Below are 24,083 nucleotides of genomic sequence, written 5' to 3'. Positions count from 1 at the left end.
GAGTTGAATTCCTTGTAATGAATATTCATGGCTGGCTGTTTAGCAAAATGCTTCCTGAACACTGCTGTTCAGTAGCTTCCACATTCAGCAACAAAACGAGCCCACTGGAATCTGTGTCTCTTCCTGGGTCCCCCAGACACATTACCTAGCCATTCTATTAAAAAATACACCTGGGTCTGCTAAAGTGAACGGAGTCCAGGCTAGGAGGTGGAAAAGGTATTCAGAAATTATTCTGAGATTTAAAGAAAAGTTAAATATTTTATATCTACTCAGTTTAAGAACACCCAGGATTAAAATTCTAGTCTAAGGACATTCTTGAGCTGAGGGACTCTTGTAATGCAGCTCAATTTGGACTACAGTTCCTGTAAATATACATACTCTGCACATGGCTTCCCATCTACCTCAAGAACCTCATGTAACTTGGAAGTAAGCAGATGGCAAACAAATAAGGTGTCTGTGTCAGAAGGCCACCACTGACATTTATTTTCTCCATGAATCACATTCAGTACAGCTCTTTATCCACACATATGTGTGAAACAGAGACAGCATGACTCACATGCTCAGCTCAGCAGCACCCAGCTCAATCCACTAAATATCAATATTATGAGCACTGAAATGAGAGAATCTGAAAAGCCCAAATGCATCCTTTCTTTGTCATGTGTTTCCATCAGGATTAAAGATTCTTGTGCTGGGATGTGATCAGTCATTCAACAAGGTATGTGCAAGGCAGAGGAAACCACTGTTCATTCTTCCACAGCTGTACAGGCTTTGTGGGTCTAAAAGTAGAAGCTGCTCATTTCTGACAGTAAAATGAATATTGACTCTACAGGCAGAGATGATGGATCTGGAGGTTATAAGGGAGCTTTTCTCAGCAGTCTGATCCTTTAAAAGCCAGTAATTCCTACTACAGAAAACGACCACATTGCTGGTGGCAACAGGCTCTTAATTTGCTTGCAAACTATTGTTTTCTTCATACAGTACAGAGAATGAATGTTCTCAGCACTGAAGATGTGCAGTATTATAATATGATTCATGCTTTATGATGCCCAACTGCTTAATTCCGACTGCACTGATCGGACCAATTTAGTCTATATGCTACATTAAGAATTCTACTCATGTCTTTTCCAATGGGGTTTTTGTTTTTTACCATTTTGAAATGACTTAAATGTGTGGAAAAATATATAGCTAGAAAACAAGAGTGTTGATGTACACTTACACCTCTGTTCTTTCAGATACTGCCCTCTGTGACTACAAAGAGTTAAATGCCAGGAGGTAACAAATGAGGAGGTGGGTTGAGGGGACAAAATGAGATCCCTCAAGAAGGATCATGTTTAATTCAGAGAGCAACATCACTTCTTCCAGATCTGCAAACAGCAGGGTGTCCCAGCCTGGCTCCAGCAAGGTTCATGTTAAGCCTGCAGCAAACACCAAACCCATAAAGGTGACAGACACTGGGAAATAAAAAACAGGAGGAAGGCAGCTGCCTGTACCCAGCAGAGTGAGGAAGCATGCTGCAGAAGGATAATAGGCTTTACCCATCAAAGGTGGAGCTGAGTCACCTGCAGGGAATTTGCAGGAACTTTTACACTGAGACTGTTGCACAGGTAATGTCCATTTATTCATCTGCCCTAATAAGCTCTTAGCCTGCTTTTCTCAGGCTCAGGTTAATGCAGAGTCAGGCATCTGCCTAACAGCTGAGGTACATAGCAAACACCCCTTACACCAGTTACACAGCCATCAGTTGCTGAATTTCAGCTGAGACACTGCCTGAAAGAGTGCCTCTTGCAAGACCAAACTATTTCATTTACATCACCAGAAGAGTTTGGCTGCACACTCTGTTTAGATTCTGAAGGCCATCATTAACAGAATGTATAAGAAACCACCCTAAAGTTCAGTTCTATTTATAAGCCTAGTTGCCTATAAAATAACACAGCTGTGATTAGACAGAGGCTGCTGCAGATACATTAACTCTCTTGGTCACTGTGAGTACTGTGGGATTTTAGAGAGTGACAACAGTTAATAATCTGATCAATGCTGAATAAGTTTCCTGGTATAAAGAAAACAAGAAAGAACTTACAAAATGAGATAGCAACAGATATGTTGCAGTAAATCTGGAAACCTCAAACAACACTCAGAATCAATAGACTTGCTAAGGACAAACGGCAATGAGTGAGGAAAAAATGTTTAAGAAGCCTTTTATACATTCCATGTGAAAATGCTTTTTTCTGGTTTTGCTTTGGTTTATGTCAGTGTATATCTGTTTCAAGAATGAAAAATCTCTTTCCTTCCATCATCAACCTTCATGTTCCCAAAAAGACATGGAGCCTTTTCACTCAAGGTGAGAGCCAAAATGCAGAAGCCTTGTACCAGACTGTGCTGGTAAACCTTTCCACCAACCACCACAGCCTGCTAAAGGGAGATTAAACGGGATGTCTAACATGAGCAAATGCTAAACCGTGTATCTGAAATAAGCAAGGATTCCAGAATCTGGTCTTCAATGACTATTTGTGGTTTCATATCACTGCATGAGCTATAGCACAGTGATAATGACTTAGCTTTTCAGGATTCCCAGAATTAATGAATTAATGCCAGGGTTTGTTTCTGGTTTTTTTTAATTTTTTTTTTTTTTTTTTTTATCTTTGAAACCATCTGAGAAGTCTAGACACTGCATCACTAACAGAATTATGTGAAAACATCTGCATTTCTGGAAAACTGAAGGAAATGAGTCTGTTGGCTGAATTTATTTAATTTATTTTTATCCTTTTTTTTTTTTTAACCCCATGAAGGAAACATGCCCTTCCACTTTCAAATTTCTTTCCCTGCAAAGAATAAAAACTGCATTTCTCTTTGACCATTGTCAGGTGGTTATAACTTTAATGAAATATAGAATAAAACCACTGCTTTTTTCTCTCTGGTTCCACCTTCTCATTTGAAAATACCCTGTTCTCCAATAGAAAAGAACATTGTCTTGCTGTGCCCTCTTATCCCATAGTCTGGCATGGAAACACGGGAACCAGGAAGAGAAAAGGACCATCTAGTTCATCAGTGCCAGTGGCAGTTCAATGAAATACAATATCCAGCTGCCACAGTTTTCACTTTAAACTTAAAATAGCTTTTGCTACCCAGAAGCATTCTCATTTTCCAGCTCAATCCTGTACTTATTCAATGGCTGTTATTAATTTCACTTTCTCCCAATTAAAGAATGTGAGAATAAATGATACAAAGTTTTTGCATATATTACAATAATTTTACTAATAATTATCAGCCAGGCCTAAAATATAATAAGATAACTCCATTTTACCACACAATTACTATAGTCCTATCAAGAACAGCTCTGTCATTCAACAGAATCCCATTGCTGGGCCACTGCACTCATTGTTCAGGCAGAGAATAGAAATCTTCACCGGATTTAACATTTCTTCCCTGCTGCTCAGTAATACAAATGTATTTAGGAATGCTGGCTATCAATTCCCTTTCAACCTTCCTAATGAGATGTTACCTAATTCTCTGAGCAAGTTAAATGAAGGTAGAGAGAATAATAACTTCAAGAACTATATTTGCAAACTAATCTCCTTTTCTCTTCAGGAGTTCTAAACATCCCTCACAAATCCCTATCTTTGGAAGTCAGAGTAATACAAAGGTATAGAAGAAAAAATGCGGGTGAGCTAACTCCCCCATAGCTAACAGGTCTTTCTTCTTTCTGAAATTCACTTCCTGCTACTAAAGCACAGTGATCAGGACTAATCAGATAAAGACTATTTAGAATAAATAAATATGAGAACAGCCAGATACCCACATACAGCTGTGCACCACGCTCTCACTAGCACATACTTCGTAAAAACTGTAGTGAATGTAAGCAGTATAAACAGAAAAATAAAAAACCTGGCTCATTCACTTCAACCACTTTTTAGTCTAAAGGCTGGCCCTACAAATGAACTCAGAAAAAGTCTCAAACCACTTCCAGATATCTCATCAATGTGTGAAAAAGGCAAAAACAGAGGAAAACTCATCAGGATGTGAAAATAAATTCTCATTCTGATTGCATCTTTCATTAATTGGAAACTTCCTTTAGCATTGACCTGAGGGTGCCAAAGATCCTTGCAGTCCATGTGAGTGTACCGAGGCCCATGATAGTTTCACTCTTCCTTGTGACATTGTAGGTGGGGACCCATGGAGACTGTACAGAAATGTAAACTGATCCCCCATGTATGACTGCATATATGAACAGCCCCAAGAAGCAAAACCTGCTTTTTGCATAATTTGAATAATGTCGTATGTCTGATGGATGCATTTGCAAGAGAGGAAGACTTATGTGCTTAAAACAAAGAACAAGACTCTGGCAATTTTTTGTATTTTCTTAATTTTTCAGTTCTTACACGTTTCTCTACAAGAAAGGCTTTTTTTCTTTTTTTTTTTCTTTTTTTTTTTTTTTTTTCCTAATACCCTCTATGTACCTGTTCTATGAATGCACATTATGAGCCCTCTGGGGCAAGTTTCCAAGCATGGGTTAGTGCCTGATTTATTACAGTCCTGTCTGCAGCACCCTATATAAAATCAGGGTACAGTGACTGTATCATAACGTAGGAGTACACTGCATCAGTCTCAGTCAACCAGGGGTGGCAATCACTGAGGTTCTGTGTGAGATTCACACATTTACATTCTTCTTTCAGATCCTGTGTGCTGAAGAATGAAGGGGTGATGCAGCAGAATTATAACTGTGGCTTCTGATACAAAAAAATTCCCTATGCACTCCTTTAGTTGGAAATTCTTAGACATTTCCATTTAACTGCAATTTTGCCAATTAGTCCCTGATGAATGGCTGCTAGTAAGATGAAGGAAAACTGGTCTGTACATTTTCATATTTTCATATGAAATATGAAAACATAAATTAAAAAAAAAAGTGTCAGTGAGTCTCTCAACATATAAGCACACTGAGCTATTATTAACAACACATCCATTTATATGAACAAATAATTGTTTTATAGAGGTAAACATATCTTCTAGATGCTATTAAATCTCCATGAATCTGAAGAGTCTAAAGAGAAGCAGAGAAGCAGACTGCTGTGTGCAAACATGCTGCATGGATAAAACAAAAGGAGAATTGCTCAGACTCTTTAAATAACAGTTGCTCAGCAATCATCACATGCACTTTCCACTGCTCTTTCAGACCAGGGATAAAAGTGGACAGCTCACAGGCCAGCTGTCCAAGAATGAAGCAGATGAAAGCCAGGACAATTAGTTGGAAGCTAAACCAAACCAAAAAGAACAGTAAAAACAGACAAAAGGGCACATGAATGTTAGTATTTCCAGTTTTCCTAGAAACAGGAAGAATTTCAACATCTCCTGCAAGAAAAGGCAGTCGTGCCAGGCAGAGGAAAGGTAGTAAGAGAAACTAATTATACCACCAGTGTACACTTGGACATTGTTAAGAGCAGCTAAAGCATGATATTCTTCAGTCCTTTATCTCTAAAAGATCCTTAGAATCCAAAATATTTGGCTAAGTGTCATCAAAGATATCACTGTGGAAAGGGAGGGCAGGGGAGGGCAGGGACCATTTCAATACTTCATTAAAAAGACTGCTGTTCACCAGTACCCTGCATCCAGAGATGGAGAAGTTGTCAGTTCAGTGAGCCTGAAACACCTGGGAGACATCACATTCTGGGGCTTACCCTGGAAGCAAACAGTGGCTTTAGGAATGCCTTGCAAGCTGGTCTTCCTGAATTGATGGTGAACATGCCAGTCCAGGCTTAGGCAGGGGAAAACACATTCCCTCTGGGAAATGCTGGGCCCTTATGCCTAAGGATACAAGGAAAATCAGCCTGCTCATGGGCATGTGTGGATAAACATCCCACAAATCATGTACTCAGGCTTTCCAGGCAGCCCAGCACAGAGGTGGTGTGGTTGATTAGGGAGTTTACAAGCCCCAAGAACGTTGCTTCATATTGGCCCTCATGTGAAACTCTGGGATGTCCTTACCTCTTCCTACACATCTGGAAACTGGCAGTACCTCTTCAGTCTTCAAGCCAGTGCCCTGCTTTTTTTCCAGGACAATCTCACCAAGTTGCCTCACCAAAGTAACATTCCTGGGGTTTTCTGACTTGGCTGCCAGACCAATCTGGCCCTCAGTAAGCAGACCTGTAAGCCGACCCAATAGGAGGTCTGGAAGCCTGCCCAAAGCATTGGACATGCTGAGGCTGCTCTGGAACATGAAATCCTGGGAGTGTTTTGCAGCTGCTGCCTGAAAACTGACAGAAACCAAGATGGACATTTAAGCCAGTTGGCAGCTGCCAAGATCTCCCAGACTAGATTTTGTATTGGGAACAACATGAGGCATTGTTTCTGAAAATTAAATTCTGTTTGGAATTTCTGGCTCAAGGGAGAATCTTTCTGGTTTGTTCTGAGTTTTTAGAAGATGAATCAGAATGAAACCAAATTTCATAAGATCGATTTCCCACAAACTGGAAACCATGAGTGTTGCTTGGCCAACTCTTATCTATCTGCAACTTCGGCCGTATTTGTATTTGGATAGGGTGGGGATACTAGAGAATACCTAGTGCATTTAAAGTAAAATGTTATAAAGTGATGCAGTACAAAATATTGCTTCTCATTGGCATAAAGATTGTTGTGTCAAAATCTTTAAATGTATTTACATGATCACTGGCTTTGCTTACATGGCAGGACTGTGGAAAATGGTAATAGCGAGCATTTTGAGGGGAATCTTCCTTTTTCCACTTTCCACAAACTCTTGAAATTCTTCTGGAAGATGGATCACCTTAAAATTAAAGTCAATGCCCTACTGATAGAGTGTGACTGTATAAGAATATTACAGTATGCCCCTTGGTATGTTAATTATCAGCTGTGGGAGGATCTCTGAGACATATTGGATCATATCAGCAATAGGGCTACAAAAGCAAAGGAGAAACCTTGACTTTTAGCAGAGTGGACTGAACTATACTGCTATGTCATCAGCTTATCTACCATGTGATGATATGCTAACAATGTTGAACTCCTAAACTTGCGTGATAAAAATTACACAGAATCTCTCCTAGTTTGTCATTGTTTAATACAAAAGATAAGGGGAAGAGGTAAAAAGAAGATATGAAAAATTTTTTAAAAACCCTCACAAAACAATGAAAACCAGCAGAACAATACAGAAAATGCAAGAAGGAAAAAACAAATCCCAATACCTCAAAAAACAGCCATCCCTACTTGCCATAAGTCCTCCTGTCTAATCATCTAATCAGTAATTTGTCTCCTAGAGAGACGTCCCTTAAGAATACCTCCCTTTTTTGACTCCTGAAGGTCTTTCATAATATTTCCCTATGATATTTACTTAACTTATTAGATGCTATTTTGTTGGGGAAGTGTGATCAACACTGCTGACGAACCATAAGTGAAGTAGCCAAGCTCTCAAGCCTGATGCTTCAGCTTTAACTCTCACTTTGTACTGGTGAGCAACTTAACACATAGAAAACATGAGATTTTTTTGAAAAATGAAAAAGTGCAAGTACTCACTTTTCATAAGACACTATTAAATAGAGATTTATGGGTATGCTTAGTAGTTATTTTACCAGGAATAATATAAGCAATGCTTGAAGGGGCCAGTAAAACAGATGTGTCTTAGTGCTGGCAGAATAGCAGCATTCCAAGCCTGTTCTTTGGGTTCTTTCACTGCTAGTTTTCCAAAGGAGACAGAATCACCTCATATGCATTCAAATTATATACAATTATCTTTTGGTATGGATTTGTCCTTTAACACCTTCTTACAGTTCTGGAAAATACAAGCACTGAAAGTTTTCAGTGCTGGTGTATGAATTTTAATAAATTCTATGGCTAACAGAGACCTGACCAAGTATAAAGCAATTCCCATCATTGGAGAAAAAAAAACCTCTTAATCAGTCTTGTCCTTGCTCTCACTGTACTGATTGTAAATAGTTTTAGACAGGGCTAAAAAAAGTGTAGCAGCAGTCTCAGCTTGATAGACTAGTATGCTGAAATGATTGCTCTTAATACATTTTTTTTCAGTTAGCATATTCTGTGAAAAATTAGAAGCAAAGCCAAATAACAAAATCTTCCAAATTTCCTCTCCTCTCTCTAATTCTAATAGAGATAATGAAGAGAATAATCCAGGAAGGGAATCAAGATTGGGGAAAATACAAATACATGTTCAAACACCCATATTTCCTCCTTATGAATGCCCTTTCTATGACAGAGATGTCCAAACAGCACTTAAGGAGCAACAGCAAAATGCCTGACAGACAGGCATGATAAGTAATGGCTCAAAATGTTTGCAAGCCAGACAGAAAGGGTGACTTTTTCTTTTTTCTTTTTTTTTCCCCCTGAAAATCCTTTAAGGTAAACTCTCCCCATGTCTGCTGGCATGCAGCCATTTTCCTATAAATTCATATTACAATGCTGTATTTCTAATGGATTGGGTATGGTGCTTTTCCATTTTGTTAATGAGAAAAGCTAAAGGCCATTACTTGTTCTGATTAAGATCCCAAGGGAAGAAATGTGATGTGTATATTACCAGGCCATACCTAAAGGAAGTATTTGGCATTTCCAATCAATCAGATGAAGGGTAGACAGAAAAAGTCTTATCCTGTGACTGCAAAGGAAGAAGATATAGAGGGAAAAGAAACCATAGAAAGTGTCTTTAAAAGGTGACTTACAGGAATCAGTTATAATGATATTAGTATGATCAATGACTAGGGCTACTATCTGGGAAGGATGTAATTACGAAAATGAAAACTTTCAAATGGGAAGCCTGATCAAGGGCAGAGGTATTGTCATATTTCTCAGAGCACTGTCAGCTCTCATCCAGGCAATGTATTACGGTGTCACTCACAAGCACTACGGGGTTGTGCTTCCCTGGGGTGGGAGCAGACCTAGGAGTGAGGGATTGAGAAACTTTGCATCCAGCTCAGAAACCTGGGTAAGTCTGGCCCCAAAGGCAAATTCAAGATAAAGAAAGATAAAGCTGGGCAAAGGGGAAAATAGAAAATTCCCAGTCATGACTGGCTTTAAGGAAGGTTTTGCAGCAGTGCACATTTAAAAACCATTTCAAGGGCGAGAGAAAGGAAATGCTGTAGACCAATGAGCTACTTGTCATAAAGGAGAGGATACAAAAAAATGTACCAAGAGATGCACCACTCAATTTACAGAAGGATAGTCTGGAATATCCTCTAAAATGTCTCAATATGCAATTCCTACGTGTTTAATCCTGTTGTCATAGAATTTTTCAAATTTGTATCTGAAGGAAATACAAAGTTTAGAGACAATTTTTCATCCCTTTTTCAGGGATGCATAGTAACAGCTTGAAAATGGTAAGATAAATAAGATAGATGCTCCAAATGGCAAATAAAATGAACAGAGCTTGGAGATGGGTGTTCTAAGAGAGAACAAGATATCTTGACTGTGTCACAATGTAGTCAGAGGTGTAGATATACTTTAAATAATATATTAATTTCACATAATAAATCACTCTGGAATATTAAAACTGACCAAAAATTCTACCACAATACATCCTCTCAAATGGAATTCCAGATTAACGGAACATTACTGTCAATGACAGAAAAACTATAATAACTGACTGATAAGGTCAGCAGGAGAGAGTCTCCTGTACTCTCCCAAATCTGTAATAGGACATTTAGCTTTCCACTACAGGACCCCACTGATTCTTTACAGATACTTGGGAATGCTTCAGATACTGCCACTTGGGAATAGAAAGAAAGGCTGTAACACTTTGTTATGATCTTTAAAGGAACATTTTCAACCCTTCCCTTCATAATGAGTTCAGGAGGCAAAGGCGAGAGATATATTTCTCTTAAATGTTATTGGTGACAAGGCATGGATGGAACATACAGTGCCAGAAAAAAAAATAAGAACCACAGCTGAGAAAGCCCATCTACAGCTATCAAACTGAAATTCAGTCATCTTCTGCTTTCCTTAAAGGCACATATTTAAAATATTCCACACAGGCCCTAACAGGAGTTCTCAGTGAGCTCTTCTGATCCCTCTGCTCCAATCATGCAAAAAGGAACAAATGTTGCACAAATGCACTCCAGCCTGCAGAGGCAAGCAATTCTGGCCTCTTCTAAATGCCACAGCCTGGTCAGGGAATCGTTCTTCTCAGGAGGATTTTGCAGAGTATCTATTTCTAGGCTAGGTTGTCCATTCTGGTTCTTTGATGCACTTCTGGCTCTGGCACATGGACTGACTGGAAAGCTCAGACATCTTCATTTTGCACTGGCGCTCACTGATCAGCATAATGTTCCCTTTCTCCTTTCCTTTTATACACAATATATATATATAAAAAAAAGGAGATTAAGTGCTGTGCAAATATTTGCAGTGGATGAAGTCCTAACAGCACCACAGATTTCCCTGTCCAAGAATATGACAGAGATGACAAAGTGGCCATTTTCCTGTCAAATAAATTTATATCAACACTTTAAAACCACAGAACTTTGCATGATTCACCTTACAAAGAAGGATCACTGCTGACATACAAGTCTTATACGGAACTCACAGCCCACACTGCTGAAATACAAATTAGTAGAGTTAACACTTAGAAAGTATAAAACTGGCTATTCCTCAAGCTGAATAAGGGCATTTGCAGATTCCTCACACTTAGTGGCTGAAGTCAGAGACAACAAATTTAATCTTAGGATGGGAGGGTATGTGGGGAGGATGGTTTGCCAGCCTGCCCAGCTGTAATATCCCCTAAGAGCCTTGAAGGAATGGTAATTGTGAACTGAAACAGCATCTGCTTAACTGTCATCCTTGCCTCAGGACTAGAACTTTTTTTGCTTCTTGTGAAGATCATGAGAAATACTACACGGAGCATGAAGATGAAAACAGAGCAAGATTAAAAACATTAAATACAACCACCAAGACACAGCTGTCCATACTGCTAGTGAACTCAGGGAAATACAAATGCCAGAATTTGACATTCATGACATAATTTGGCATGGGAATTTAGAACACTGAGTTAACGGCAAAATTCTAATTTAAAATATTTTTCATTATTATTAATATAGAGGACAGACTATTACACATTATTCAGCAAGAAACAATTAAGATTCACTGCTAGGCAGTAAAGCCAAATCTAACTTCAACTGGTAAAATCTTCTCTTTTCTTACTGAGAAGAATAGGCCAATTAGTTTAGCTGCCTTGACCAGAACACTCCATCACACTGAGACTCTGGGCTTTGCCTCAAATGTACAGCTGAGCATCTCTGGGTTTGGAATAGGAGCTGCTGTCCATACTATAAAAAAGGCTACACTGTATGGAGGCAATTTACCTCAAAGGGAATTGAAGAACATGCATTAATTTGATTATTTATTCAAGTGATGCTGTAAGATTTAATTAACACTTTTAAAACACCTTGACAATATAAAATGCATTATAGGTGCTGCGGTTGCTATTTGTCAGTTGTTCTCTGCCTCAGGATGTCTCTGAAAAGACTGGAGTCCTGTTGTGTTTGGGAGGAAAAGCAAATGCTACAGATTCCCTCCTGTATAATTTGTACCTTAGGGGGAAAAAAAAAAGAAGAAAAAAAAAGAAATGTTTGCCATAAATCTGCAGGATGTGTGCAGATGGAGTTGAAATACTTCCATAGAAATTCCACAGCTTCATAAACTGAACTGAACTGCCTAAAAAATAAGTGCTTCAAACTATCAGTAAGTTCTGAAATTTCTTAGTTTACAATAGGATCAACTCCACCTGCAAAGATCTCTGTATAACAATTATAGACAAGAGACACTAAATACTTTATACTTCTGTGCCAAACTTGTAATTGCAATCATATAATTAATAGTCCTTGGAATACATATCAAATAGTGTATGCAATACAGTAAAAATCCTAACATCAAAAATAAGCTAGAGATGATGCCAAGGTGCTTAAGCCTTATTTTTCTGTTTTGAAATGCAAGAAAATATAACGCTGCTCATGACATTTGTATGAAAATTAATGAAAGACAAAAGTGGATTTATAAGCCTTGAAATGTATTATTTTCTTTGCCTTCTGTTTCAGATTAATTACTTTAAATTTTTCCATCAATCATTTTCTGATTTCCAACTCTGTTGCACTCAGTTTTAAACAAAGGATAAAGATTTCAGCAAGGTCAGTGGTCTGCTCTGAATATAATTCAGGTGCAAATAAAATAAAGGAAACCTACTTCTTCAACCAATGGCCACACACTGTGTGGACTCTTTTGCTACTATTTCCTTATGTCCCCTAAGACATCAAGGAAATCTGAAATTGTTGCTACTTGCATTTTTTAGTTATGGATAAATGTCATGTAATACAATAATCTTATAGAATGTGTATAGGAAAATAATACCAATCAATTAAATTATGGCCATTTTGTTGCAACAGCCATTTATTTCCAGAAAACTAAAGATTCTGAGAAAAGTCCATAATCTTCAGAGGAAATCAGTTCTTATAAAGGTAGTTAGTATTTGTATTATAAAAGAAAGTCAGCAAAATAACTTTTGTCAAAAAGTTATCTTTGAACACCAAAATTTTGAGCACCAATTTTGTTTCTGTGGATAAATTAGGCAAGGTTATCTGTGGGAATACCATCATAGCCCTATCCATACTTCCCCTTGCTACTATATTTTTGTTATTCCAATTTGCACGGTCAAAACTGGCAATTGAAAAAAGAACAAAGACAACTCATTTTTTAGTCAAATGCAGGTGTTTCAGGTGGAAAAGGCTGGCAGCAGAGCAAAATTACAGTAAACAGGAGGAAGGGAGCAGTCAGGTGCCTGAGTGGTTGAAAAAAAAAATCACTTTGGAAATCACAGCACCTTTGGTCCATACTGCAAACACTGCACACAGCTGTGGTTCACATGCCAGAGAACACAAACAGCATGAAGTTTTTGCATCAGTGACATCAGTTTGTGTCTTATAAATATGATATTGATTTAAGAGAAACGCCTGAGGGAAACACAGCAAAGGAAAACCGGGAGTTGAGGTTGGCAAATGCACAATAATTTGGACACTTAGATACTAAAGTCTTAAATTTTCTGTTGCTGTATTACAACTACTAATATTAAAAAGGCAAAGTTAGAAACACACAGGTGAATATATCACATTCAAAAGTCATAAAATGTCACTAAGGATAGAGCAGTCCTTCATGGCACCAGAAAAGGATGTGCCTCTGGATAGGAGTGCTCCCCAGACCCGTCCTGATGAGGTGTGGATCACCTCTGCCACACAGCAGAAATCTGCTGAGTTCAACAGTTCATCACCTTGCTAGAAAAACAACTCAATTTAGCAAACTCCTAAATTTACTCAAACCTTTGCTGCTCTTAAACCCTTGCTACAGCTCAATGAAAAGTGCTGACTGAGATGTTTCATGGTAAGTATTAGGTACAGCAGAAATCTCCTCCCAAATTGAGTCTTTTAGGAGCAAGAGGATTCTACAGCCTTTGAGCTCTGACACAGAAACACCCATAACTCACAGATAATAAAATACCATCAGAGAGTACAGACGTTATTGCCATCAAAAGCTCCCTATAGATTTGTAAATAATTTGAACAAAGCTTATCCTTTTCTGAGAACTTCAGGCTGAAATCATTGTATATACAGGATACCACTGTCTTGCACAATGTATGAAGCCTGTACCTTTAGCTCCTTCATTTAACCTTGCTTCACAAATGAGTGAACCTTGAACAGGCTGCTCTTTCCAGAAGAAAACAGGAAAGATATCTCAAAAGCACTGGTAATTTGTCTTAAAGGAAGTTTAAACCTTTGGGGTACCACTTTGCCAACCATCTGATAAACCACGTGGATTAACTGTGAAAGGCACTGTGAGCTGAAATTCAGTGGGATATGATATGGGAAAAAGCAGTGAAATTCAATGGAATATTATTTGTGAGCAGCTGCAGGTCCAGGACTTTGTCCAATACACAGGTTATGTTGTCTCTTCCATTGTGATTAAAACATGTAAAATACATAACATCTTTCAGATTAAATTCACTTTCAAGTCCATTGTATGTGTTTTGACAAAAGGTCACCTTCCCACACTGCAACACCTGCAATCTAGTCTTATTTTGTTTCTGTGAAGTCCCAATATATCTTGAATTAAAAAAATTTCCTTATGAAAGAACATGAGAAATGTAATTCAAAGGTTGCTCCTCAGAACAGAAACATTTTGCTGAACAAAATGTACCCATCTTATTGGAAAGAAAAAAAAATCCAAAGAGTGCAGTATAATTACTAGTCAGACAAAACATGCTGAAATGAATAAATTTTACCTCTTAGTTCCAAATGTGTTTTAGTAAGATGATACTGTGAATGGTCAGTTGCAACTTATGTTTACTCTTTGACTGTAAACCTCAGACATTGCAAATAAAATGTTATTTTGATGCACAGCTCTTCTCTGAGTCTTGGTACATCATGCTAGTAAACATTTTTGGAAGTTTTTATAATATCCTGAAGTCTCGGTATTTAAATGAATATTACTTGTTTTGAACTGAAATAAAAATGTCTCTTTGTGATGAAAAACAGAGGTTGGAGATAAAAAAGGCTATTAGCCACTGCTCTGGATTTGTGTCAACACCTGGAAATTCCTCCTGTGGATTTTAAAGTCCAGTTGAGTTCTAGACGTCCCAAACAATGAACTTTCTATGCTTCATTACAAACACTAGTCCAGCTCTTAATGTCTTCTGCAACATATTAAAATTATGCTTTCCCTATTCTACCTTCATAACCTTGTTGTTAGCACCACTAAAATTTCTTCTTTCCATGGATACCTTCCATGAGCCTATGTTGTGTTGTAAACCATTCTTGTTTTTCACCTTCACACCCTTTTCTTTCAGCTAAAGTTTACCTCTCTCTCTGGAGTTGATACGGTTCAAGTGCTTCACCTTAAACCTAAATGATATTGTGGGAAGAACTGCAGCAGTACTGAGGATAAACTAGCTGGTTTTCCATATAATTTATCATGTTGTTCTTTTCCACTGACAATACAGCTTCCTCAAGGATTTCAAGACTTCTTGCTGTGTTTGTGGGCACTTGCACATGAGGAGAAATAACCACAGACCTGTTTCCCAGCTCTTGGCAGAGGAGACCTGTGGAAGCAGCACCTCTGGGAGACACTTCTTGCTTTTCACATGGCCACAGTTTTGAAAAGCACCCTTCACCTCTCTAAGATCCTCAAACTTGCCTTGTATTACAGAGCCCCCACACAGCATGTCTTCCCCACTTATATTTGGATTTATGACTTCTCTGGAAAGCTATATTCCTCATTTCAGTCAGAATTACCCAAGCTTTGTTTAAATACAGGCAGTACAATAAAAACAAGTTTCATTCTAATAAGTTTCATTCTAATCAAGAGTTCTCTTCTTGATTGAAAAATGGAAAACACATTTACAAAAGAGAAACATATCAAGAAAATACAGATGACAGACCTGACATTTAGAGTACTTTTGTTTTCTACCTCTTACTGAATTTGTCAGTTTTAGGTGATGTTTCAAACCTAGAATAATTTTCAGGATTTTTTTAACCTCTTATTTGTTCCTCTCTTCTACCTCCCTGTCTGCTAAATAAAGAGATTCTTTCTCTCCCCACAACCTGCCCTGTCATTTATAGCATCAGCACAATTTCACAAGAAAATGTGTGAACATAATATTTTTCCTCTTGAAATTCAAAGTATTTAGGTAAATGACCTACTAGCAGTTAGCAAAATGAATTCACAATCTTGGTTCATCAGTAGGAGAGATATCAACAAAAATTTCTGGGAGTATGACTACAGATGAGCCTTTTGGGGGGGGATATTCTGCAGAGCACTAAATTTATCCTAGATACTACTAGTTTTATGGCTTTCAATTCCTATTCATTACTACAAAATAATAAAAAAAAAGAGTTCATTTTATATGCAGTTCATGGCTATCACTAAAAAACAACATTCTTGGAAGAGGTGGCTTTGAACTGCACTCCCATTCAATACATGGTACTTCTAGAAATCACAAAGATTTGCAGTAGTCATATTTAAGAAAATATATGAGAAACAAGCCTCTAAATGTTCTAGTTTACAGTTATGCAAAGTCATCTGCAAATCAATTATATGAATGACGTTAGTTTGATGATGAAAATGAAGTTATATTAGTTAGAGCTTTTCTGGTTGATACTTTTTGCTTTGTTGATCCATCACTGTTGCTTTGTGTTGATGTGTATTTTTATCACCACAATCAGGGAGTTGATTCCTTCTCTGAAAGGGAATCTGGGCTAATGTCACTTTGAGTCAGTAGCTGATATCTCAAAGAGAGGCAACAAAAGCTCTTTCTTCATTTGTGGAAGTGTTGTGTGAAGGTAAAATTTAACACAGAATAAAAGCTACTGACCTGCTGGGCTCAGATGAAGTGGTGCATGGACCAAAAATGGAATTCCCTCCATCTATGTTTAGCACTTTTTACATTTTCCCTTCCTACCTACAACAGTTAGTGGCTTTGAAGATTGGAACACTTGCACATAAAGGCAAACAGTAACCCACTAGCAACAAATGGCAGGAAGGTAGAGCTGAATTCAGAAGAGAAGGGGGAACACTACAGAGATATGATTTTATAAACTCTATTCATTCAAAAATACCATCTAACCACATGTGTACCCCTATTGAAACAGATGAGCAGAAAGAGTCTCATCTACACAAGAGCTGACTGCTGTTGACTGCTTAGAATCTGGAGCTTTTCAGTTGCACCGAGTGCCCCTTTTTATCTCAAATTACATGAGGTAAATTGGAACTGCCTTTCAAGAGAATGTTTGGGAAAAAAGGTGCAGGAGGAGCTACCTGTTTTTTATAAATCTCACAAGAGTTTATGCTGATCTTCTCCCTTCTAACCAGAATCAATTCTCCTTAAATGGATCTCCTGCCCCAGACAGCTCCATGTTGTTAATCACTTACATTTGCCCTGGACTTTGGCTGAATAAAAGCATAAGGAAGATCTTCGTTTCAGCCTGAACTAGGCTATTTCATTTGAAATGGGTTCAGTCCTACATTTTCCACATAAACAGTAACTGAAACTGTCAGTCAATAAATAAAATAAAAGAGCTCTAAGATTAACACCTGATAACGTGAAAGGCACAAGACTGCAAAGAAACTTTGCTCCTGTAGCTCTCCAAGGACTTTGTGACATATAATTAGAATAACAGAGAGTACTTTTTGAACAAGAATCTGAACATGAGGGGAATGCGATGGTGTTTCAGCTCCATGTAGCTGTAGTATCTGCAAATAGAATGGAAGATTAAACAGGAAAAAAAAAACAACAAAACAACCCTATCTAACAAAGCAGCTATTCTGCTGAGGCCTTCAGGTGACATTTTAAACCACCAGTGACCATGGAGTATCCAAAGGAAATAAAAGATAAAAAACCTATAACAAGCTTGTTGTTCCATTGAAGGGTTCTGGAGATATTATCAAGCCTTGCTGGCAACAAAAAGAACTAACAAAGTGAAAGATAAGACTGATGTACCTGCATAGCAAGCCTGCTATTCCACTGAGAAATTTCAGTGATACTATAAACCAGGAAAGCTGAGTTAAGGTAGTTTGCAGTTTCAACAGGATCCCACATTGTCATTGCAATTCTTTCACCTGACTGCATTTTTAATACAGAGTATCTGCAACAATTAAACAATTTTTTTGTTTGTTCTTCTTGTTGTTTAAAAAGTGCAATGGAGTCTTTATTTTGTAAGTTGCCTATCAAGTTTCTAAATTGGAAATTGGAAGCAGAGGGAATGTCAAGTGTGAAGAACAATTAAGCAGCCCAGTCGAACTTGAGTAAAACCAGCTTGAGTAAAAAACCTGGCTTCTACTCACTCTCCCATTGGTGTGGGCCTCAAAGGTTTAAGATGAAACAAGGCTACACTAAGGCCTTTCCCTTTCCAAAGGAGAGGGAAAAAAAGCTGGAGTTACCCCTCTGCTTATGAGGACTAACAAAGGCTGCCTCCAGCTGGAATGAAACTGGAACCCAATCAGTGTCTGAAATGGATGCACCAGGGAGGGGAGGGAAACCCCAACCAAGAAAGTGCAGAACAGCAAACTTCCTTCAGGAATGACAAGCAGAGGGAAAAGAATGAAGCAAATCTGCTTCCCACTGAAGAGGCAGATTATTGCTGCTGATGGCCAAACTTGGAAGTGCCAAGGAGCAATAACTGAAAGCAGTGATCAAACTGCTCAGTTTTTACATTTCTGAAGGTTTTTGTATTATATCCACTCAGGCATCAATCACAACGTTATTAAACCACGAAAGAGATGTCAGATCAATGGCTGTATCGGAAACATTTTGAGTGATAAGCTGGTGATGGAACAATTCCAGCCTCTATACATTATTAAACACATACTAATGCTGCTCTTTCAGTGCTACCCTTACAGACTCACACACTCTATTCTCCCTCTACAGTACCTTTTTTAATAGCAGACCTAATTGTAGGTGAATATTACATAGGAAAAACAAGACTTACTATAATAAATAATAATAAGCTTGAAAAAAAAAATCAAGCCTTGAACCTCTTGTCTATCTTCACATTATGCCTTCTGGCATTAAAATTTCATTTTAATACAATTGTAGGAGCTGAGACTGGGTTGTCAGCTTTAATCAGAATATTCAGAGCTATTGCTTTCTTGCTGTAATCTTGACATAATTTAAGCTTAGGTTTTCTTTATGTATTTGCCCACAGCTAGCACACCCATGTAAATGCTTTTTGCTCTTTTTGAGTGAAGAGGTATCTATGAAAAATACATATAAATATGGCAGAAATAACCCCTCTGGCAGATTGTCTGCTTAACTCAGATTTCAAGCAGAATGGAGAAGTGATCACAGCAGCATATGTGCCTCTCAATTCATCAGCACAAAAACTGTATTTTCACCAGCAGAAATCAATTTGATTTTCATAAAGGCAAAAAAGAATTATGTTCTTGTAGATAAAGCACAAAGCACAGTAACTGGGACATGGAAATGCTGCACCAATTTCTCTCACAACACAGCAACAGGTTGTGATGCCATAAATGCACCTTTACCTCCTCTCCTCCTCCAGTGCCCTATACCACCCTTTGGCATTGGAATCAAGCGAAGATGGATTTGCAGCTTTTCCAGGCATCTTGATAGCCTGCTTAGGCATCCTCCTGTTTAAGGAGTGCTCGGTATAGCAGAGATGTCTAATTTTATGTGGACAATTCAATAATAGATAAGAATTAAGAATGTTAAAGATGTAATAAAATAAAATTAAATACACTTTTTTTTGGGAGTTTGAATAGAAAGAAAACTTCTTGCCCCCATTCATGGCAAATAGTTTCCTAAACAAAATTATTTGTGTTTTGGGGGGAAGGCTTTACCTAGCACAAGGGAAATGCAGCTGACCATGAGTGAGTCCATAGGAAAACTACTTTGTTTTGACTGCTGAATTGGAGGCTCCCAGATGGAAGTGAATACCCTAGCAGCATGAAGCCCGACCTGGGCTGGTGACCAAATAATCAAGTGGATGGAGGCAGCTGCCCCCTGGATTCCCAAGGGTCTTAATGTGTGCTGCAGGGCTGAGAGATCAAAACTCAAATCCAGTTTTTGGAGTCAAGGCACAAAATGGCAGAGGCTGCTGTCACTCAGGTCACTCACCTCACCAAAGAGCTAAAGAGTGAAAGGAGATGGAATGGCTCCCTCTGTGAAGGGAGATGGAATGGCTCCAGCCTGGACAGAGTACTATAATGTTTTTAAGAACATCAAAAGGGCTAGTAATTCCCACAAGATATGAAGATGCATAGACCCTTGTGCTATTTTTCTAGCTCTCTCACTAAAGAATAGATTTTCTGTTGAAGCAATGTTTTAGAAACCCAGAATTCATCCTGAATCAGGCAAGTGTGGAGGTGGTTTTGAAGTCAGCTCTCACTTAAGTGACCACAGGGGTCTGTTTCAGCTGAAAAATATGTTATGTTAATTAGCAAAATGCTTTGTCTAAGGAAGTGAACATATGAAAGCCTTCCAAAAAAAACTGCTTTGCATACTGCAAGCTTTTAAATTAAATTGGGACAGAGTTACTGCCAAGAGTGAGTGGAATTATTTGTGACTTTTTGTCTTGTTTGCCTAAAAAAAATCTGGCTGGTTTCTTGAAAGGTAGCTGGTGGCTCTTTATCGCACTCTGTTGCACAGTTTTAAGGATAAAATTGAAAAATATATTCATAACAGAAATGTATCATTTATATCATTTATCTCCCATAAAACCTAGTCCTGCTGAGGTACTCACAGTAGTATGGCTTGGACTTGGCACAATTCTTCATGCTTTATGCTCTCAATGTTCCTCTCTCTGGACCAAAACTCAGAATTCCAAATAAATGAAGTAAAAATATCTCTAAATAAATCAAATCTCTAAATAGCTTGTGTTCCCCATGTTGTTTTGTTGGGTTTTTTTGGTTTTTTTTTTCTGTAACAGAATACACGCCGAAGAATGAAATTCATGTCTGGATGGATACATCCAGCAAAACTGCTACTGGCAGCCCAAATCGTGATTTCTGACAGGAGAAATTCCCAACAGAATAAACCTTCTATGACATCCATGATTATACTGCTTGCATGAGTATTTAAACTGAATATGGTGCTGATGCTGTTTTTATCTAAGAGAAATCTTGTATGTGATAAAATAGGGTGTCATTTGAGATGCTTGAAAAGCCTATGGATATTGTAGCACTCATCAATCATTTACTCTTTCTTGCTCTTTAAGTTTTCTGAAAAATTACTTAGGATTTGTACAGATAGTAAACATAAACCTGTGTGGTACACCTCTGAAAGTATTTCAACAAATTATCACAGGGAATGCTGCGACATTGAAAGATAAAACTGGGTAAAGAGCTAGGAAAAGAAAGGAAAGATTTTCATTTGGTTCCAGTAACATGAGTTCAGGATCTCACTGTCACCCACTAGATGACCCACTACCTCTCAGAGTCCTTTTCCTGACTCCCCAGATGGATTTGTTACTGTAAGCACTGTAACAGTGGTCTCAAGCAAGAAGAGAACATGAACTGGGAATTTTCTAGTTTGCATTAAGATTGTGAGACAATGAGCGTAGAAGACAATGTCTGTTAAGTGTTACGGAATTGAAATGACAGGCAGAGGAAAAAAATCATAGGAGCTGCCCAACAGCACAATCAGAATTCATTTTCCATTTCCTTGCCTTAACTGTTAAACAAGCTTTGGAATCACAATAATTACATATGCAGAAATTCTCACTAGACCAAATATTTCCTTCAATTTCATGAAGAGAAAAATGCTGAGATTAACTCTGTCACGTAATTCCTACTTCTTTTGATTACTGAATGCAACATTTAAAATGTCAGTAATGAACAATGAACAGTCATATTTAAGTTTTGTTGGAAAAAAATACAGAACCTTTAGATCTTAGAGTGAGATTTTTTAAAGAAGTGGGAAGAGACACTGGAGTTAGAATTAAATTCAACAGACAAGGAAGAAGCAGCAGAAGGGAAGAGATCAGGAAGCGAGCCAACACAGTGAGTGAAATAACTTTGTACAGATGCAACTGTATTAAGTACCTTATTCAACTAAAAAAAAAGTTGGAAAACGGTGTTCCTATAGATTAGTATCAAGTAGAACAGTGGTGAAAAAAGGATAAGTGCATAACAGAGCATGTTATGTAATTACATGTTTCATGTAACTATTACATAAAGAGCATGTGTGCTAAAGTAACAGAAGTGTAATATGTATATATTACATACTACATATGTAATAGTATGCCTGTCCTTTTGCAAAAATTTACATTACATGCAGTGTGCACACATTCACATATCAAACCACCATTTATGGTCTGCAGTTGCTGTATCTTAGGAACTTTTCAGAGAGCTTAAAGGATTTTAATTAGAGAGTGGGTTTTTGCCTTTCTCTGACTCTGGGGGAGTTAACTGAGTATGACCTACACATTTTAAAAAGAAAATTTGAAAACAGTTGTTGAAATATGCATATTTAAATATGATATACGAGAAACACAGCTGTCCTTGACTGAAATTCGCATTTCTAAGCCTGGAACAAAATACATATGGCTGGCTGCTATGGTTTGAAGTGAGTAGTGGATAGTACCACAAAGCCAGAACTCCTGATCCCAGTGGTATGAAACTTTCTTGACTGACAAGGAAACAATTTTAAAAAGTAATTGATAGAGCAGTACTTCCATAATTACATGAGAACCAGTACAGATAATTCCTTTTAAATATAGATCAGGTTTTGTTGGCCTACCATTTTACTACTCATGCTACTTTGTCATTTCTGTTCTGTAATAACTAATGCTTACTGTATGATGGTGAAGCCCTCATTTCACCATCAAAAGCACTGAAAAGAGTAGTCAATTACCTTAGGAAACTCAGTAAGCAATAGATGCTTTGCAATAGAGGAAAAAAGAATGATCTTACCGTTCCTGTTGTGCCCAAGGAAAGGTGGTTCATCTGTTGGGTCAGAGGGCCCATCATGCTTGCTGGCTGCATTGACATAGTGTGGTCCATTGTTGGTGTTATCACAGCACCCTAGAAATACACATTATTTACAATTCAACCTCTCACATTAAAAAAAAAAAAAGGAAGAAGAATAAAAAAAGGCATTCTTTAAATGAGTAAACCTGACTGAAAACTTGACATGAATCTTAAAAGACACTAATACATCTGTCAGAAAAAATATGCTTTGCTCCTATTGACAACCAAGCTACACACATGTATTATTTGTACTGCTAATGAGGCCATTTTATGTCAGCTCAAATTAAGTGTCATTTTTTACTTCATTGCTTCTGACAAACAAATGCATATGTTCTTTCTATGATGAGTGCTACTGTACATTGCAAAATGCCTGTCATTTCCATTTTTCCATATCCTACATAGAACAATCTTACAGACAGAACACATATGTCCCCAATTTTGTTTGACTTCTAAAGCCTGCAGCCTCAGAGATCTTCAGCCTATTATGGTAATTATCTTGGATTTTTCCAGTCTCAATTAAGAACCCTTATTCATGGTATTTTATAGGCGATTAAGTAAGAAGACTAGCTATTGACAGTGAATTTGGTAGTGATACCACTTAAAACAGATACACAGTGTTTAAAAGCATTTTTCTTCTCTGCATGAAAAACAAAGACGTTAATAACAAAAGACCATGGGTACTAAAGCAAGACTGAGATTTTGACCAAAAAAATGAAACAAAAGACATGCCAAAGGAGCTTTAGAGAGAGAGGTCCTTTGCCGTTCATATTCCCTGGTTTTTGCTCTCCCACTCCCCAAGGTCCCATGTTGGCAACATCATGACTTAGTGAAGTGTTGATTCTCTCCAGTTCAATATTGTAAAATGCTATATCCTGTGTTTGTTAGAGAAAGTCAGTCAAAAAGTGTGGTCTGCTCTTTCTTTTGCAGATAGTGACAAAAGGCAGTATTTCCAGCCATTTCTTCATAACAAATAATAATTTTACTTTGTATGCATCTTTGTATGCACACATCACAAACTTGCACAATCACATTACGTCTGCTACAAAGTGTGAAAAATGTAGATGAAAGTATCTGTTAAAAAAATTTACTTTTTTTCCCCCTTTGAGAATACTGGAAAAATTCACCTATAACCAAACTTGCTTAACCAACCTGGAAAACAAACTTGTTTCAAAACTCATAGCATATCTGTTCTTACAAGTCTATCTCACATTTACATAGAACTATTTTTGCCAAGGATCTGATTAGAAGCTAAGGATTTCAAATTTTCAGCTGCAAATAGAAATAAATAAAAATACAAAATTCTGGGGGAAATACCAATTCAATTCTGCTTCACCTTCCATCAATATTTTTTCTATGCACATCCTATCTAAGAAGTATGTAGTCTGCAGTCCCTGCAAACTCTTCCTTGCATGCAGTGGAGTAAGAACAAAGTAGGCTCATTTTGGTCAGTCATTTTTGCAATGTCCTCAGCACATGAAATACATACACACTTGCTTTATATCACAGAGTGGATTTACATTGCATTGACAAGAGTCCCTAAAGAAATCTGACAAATTACAGAAGCTGGTCTCCGTGGAGTATCTGTCATGATTCCAAATAAATGCTTAGGAAACAAG

The 24,083-nt window shown here is 37.7% G+C and overlaps 1 protein-coding gene across 10 annotated transcripts in view; it reads right to left on the bottom strand.

Annotated features, from left to right (window-relative positions):
• RBMS3 (RNA binding motif single stranded interacting protein 3) overlaps positions 1–24,083 on the bottom strand; it is a 704,594-nt gene that overhangs the window by 16,010 nt on the left and 664,501 nt on the right. For all 10 annotated transcript variants that reach the window (XM_064415155.1, XM_064415140.1, XM_064415145.1 and 7 more), the window contains one exon: positions 22,411–22,521. In XM_064415155.1, coding sequence (XP_064271225.1) covers positions 22,411–22,521 — 111 coding nt within the window. The remainder of the gene's footprint in view (positions 1–22,410; positions 22,522–24,083) is intronic.

This window comes from Passer domesticus, chromosome 1, assembly GCF_036417665.1.
Source record: "Passer domesticus isolate bPasDom1 chromosome 1, bPasDom1.hap1, whole genome shotgun sequence".
Lineage (NCBI taxonomy): Eukaryota > Metazoa > Chordata > Aves > Passeriformes > Passeridae > Passer > Passer domesticus.
This window is presented reverse-complemented; position numbering and strand designations above follow the sequence as displayed.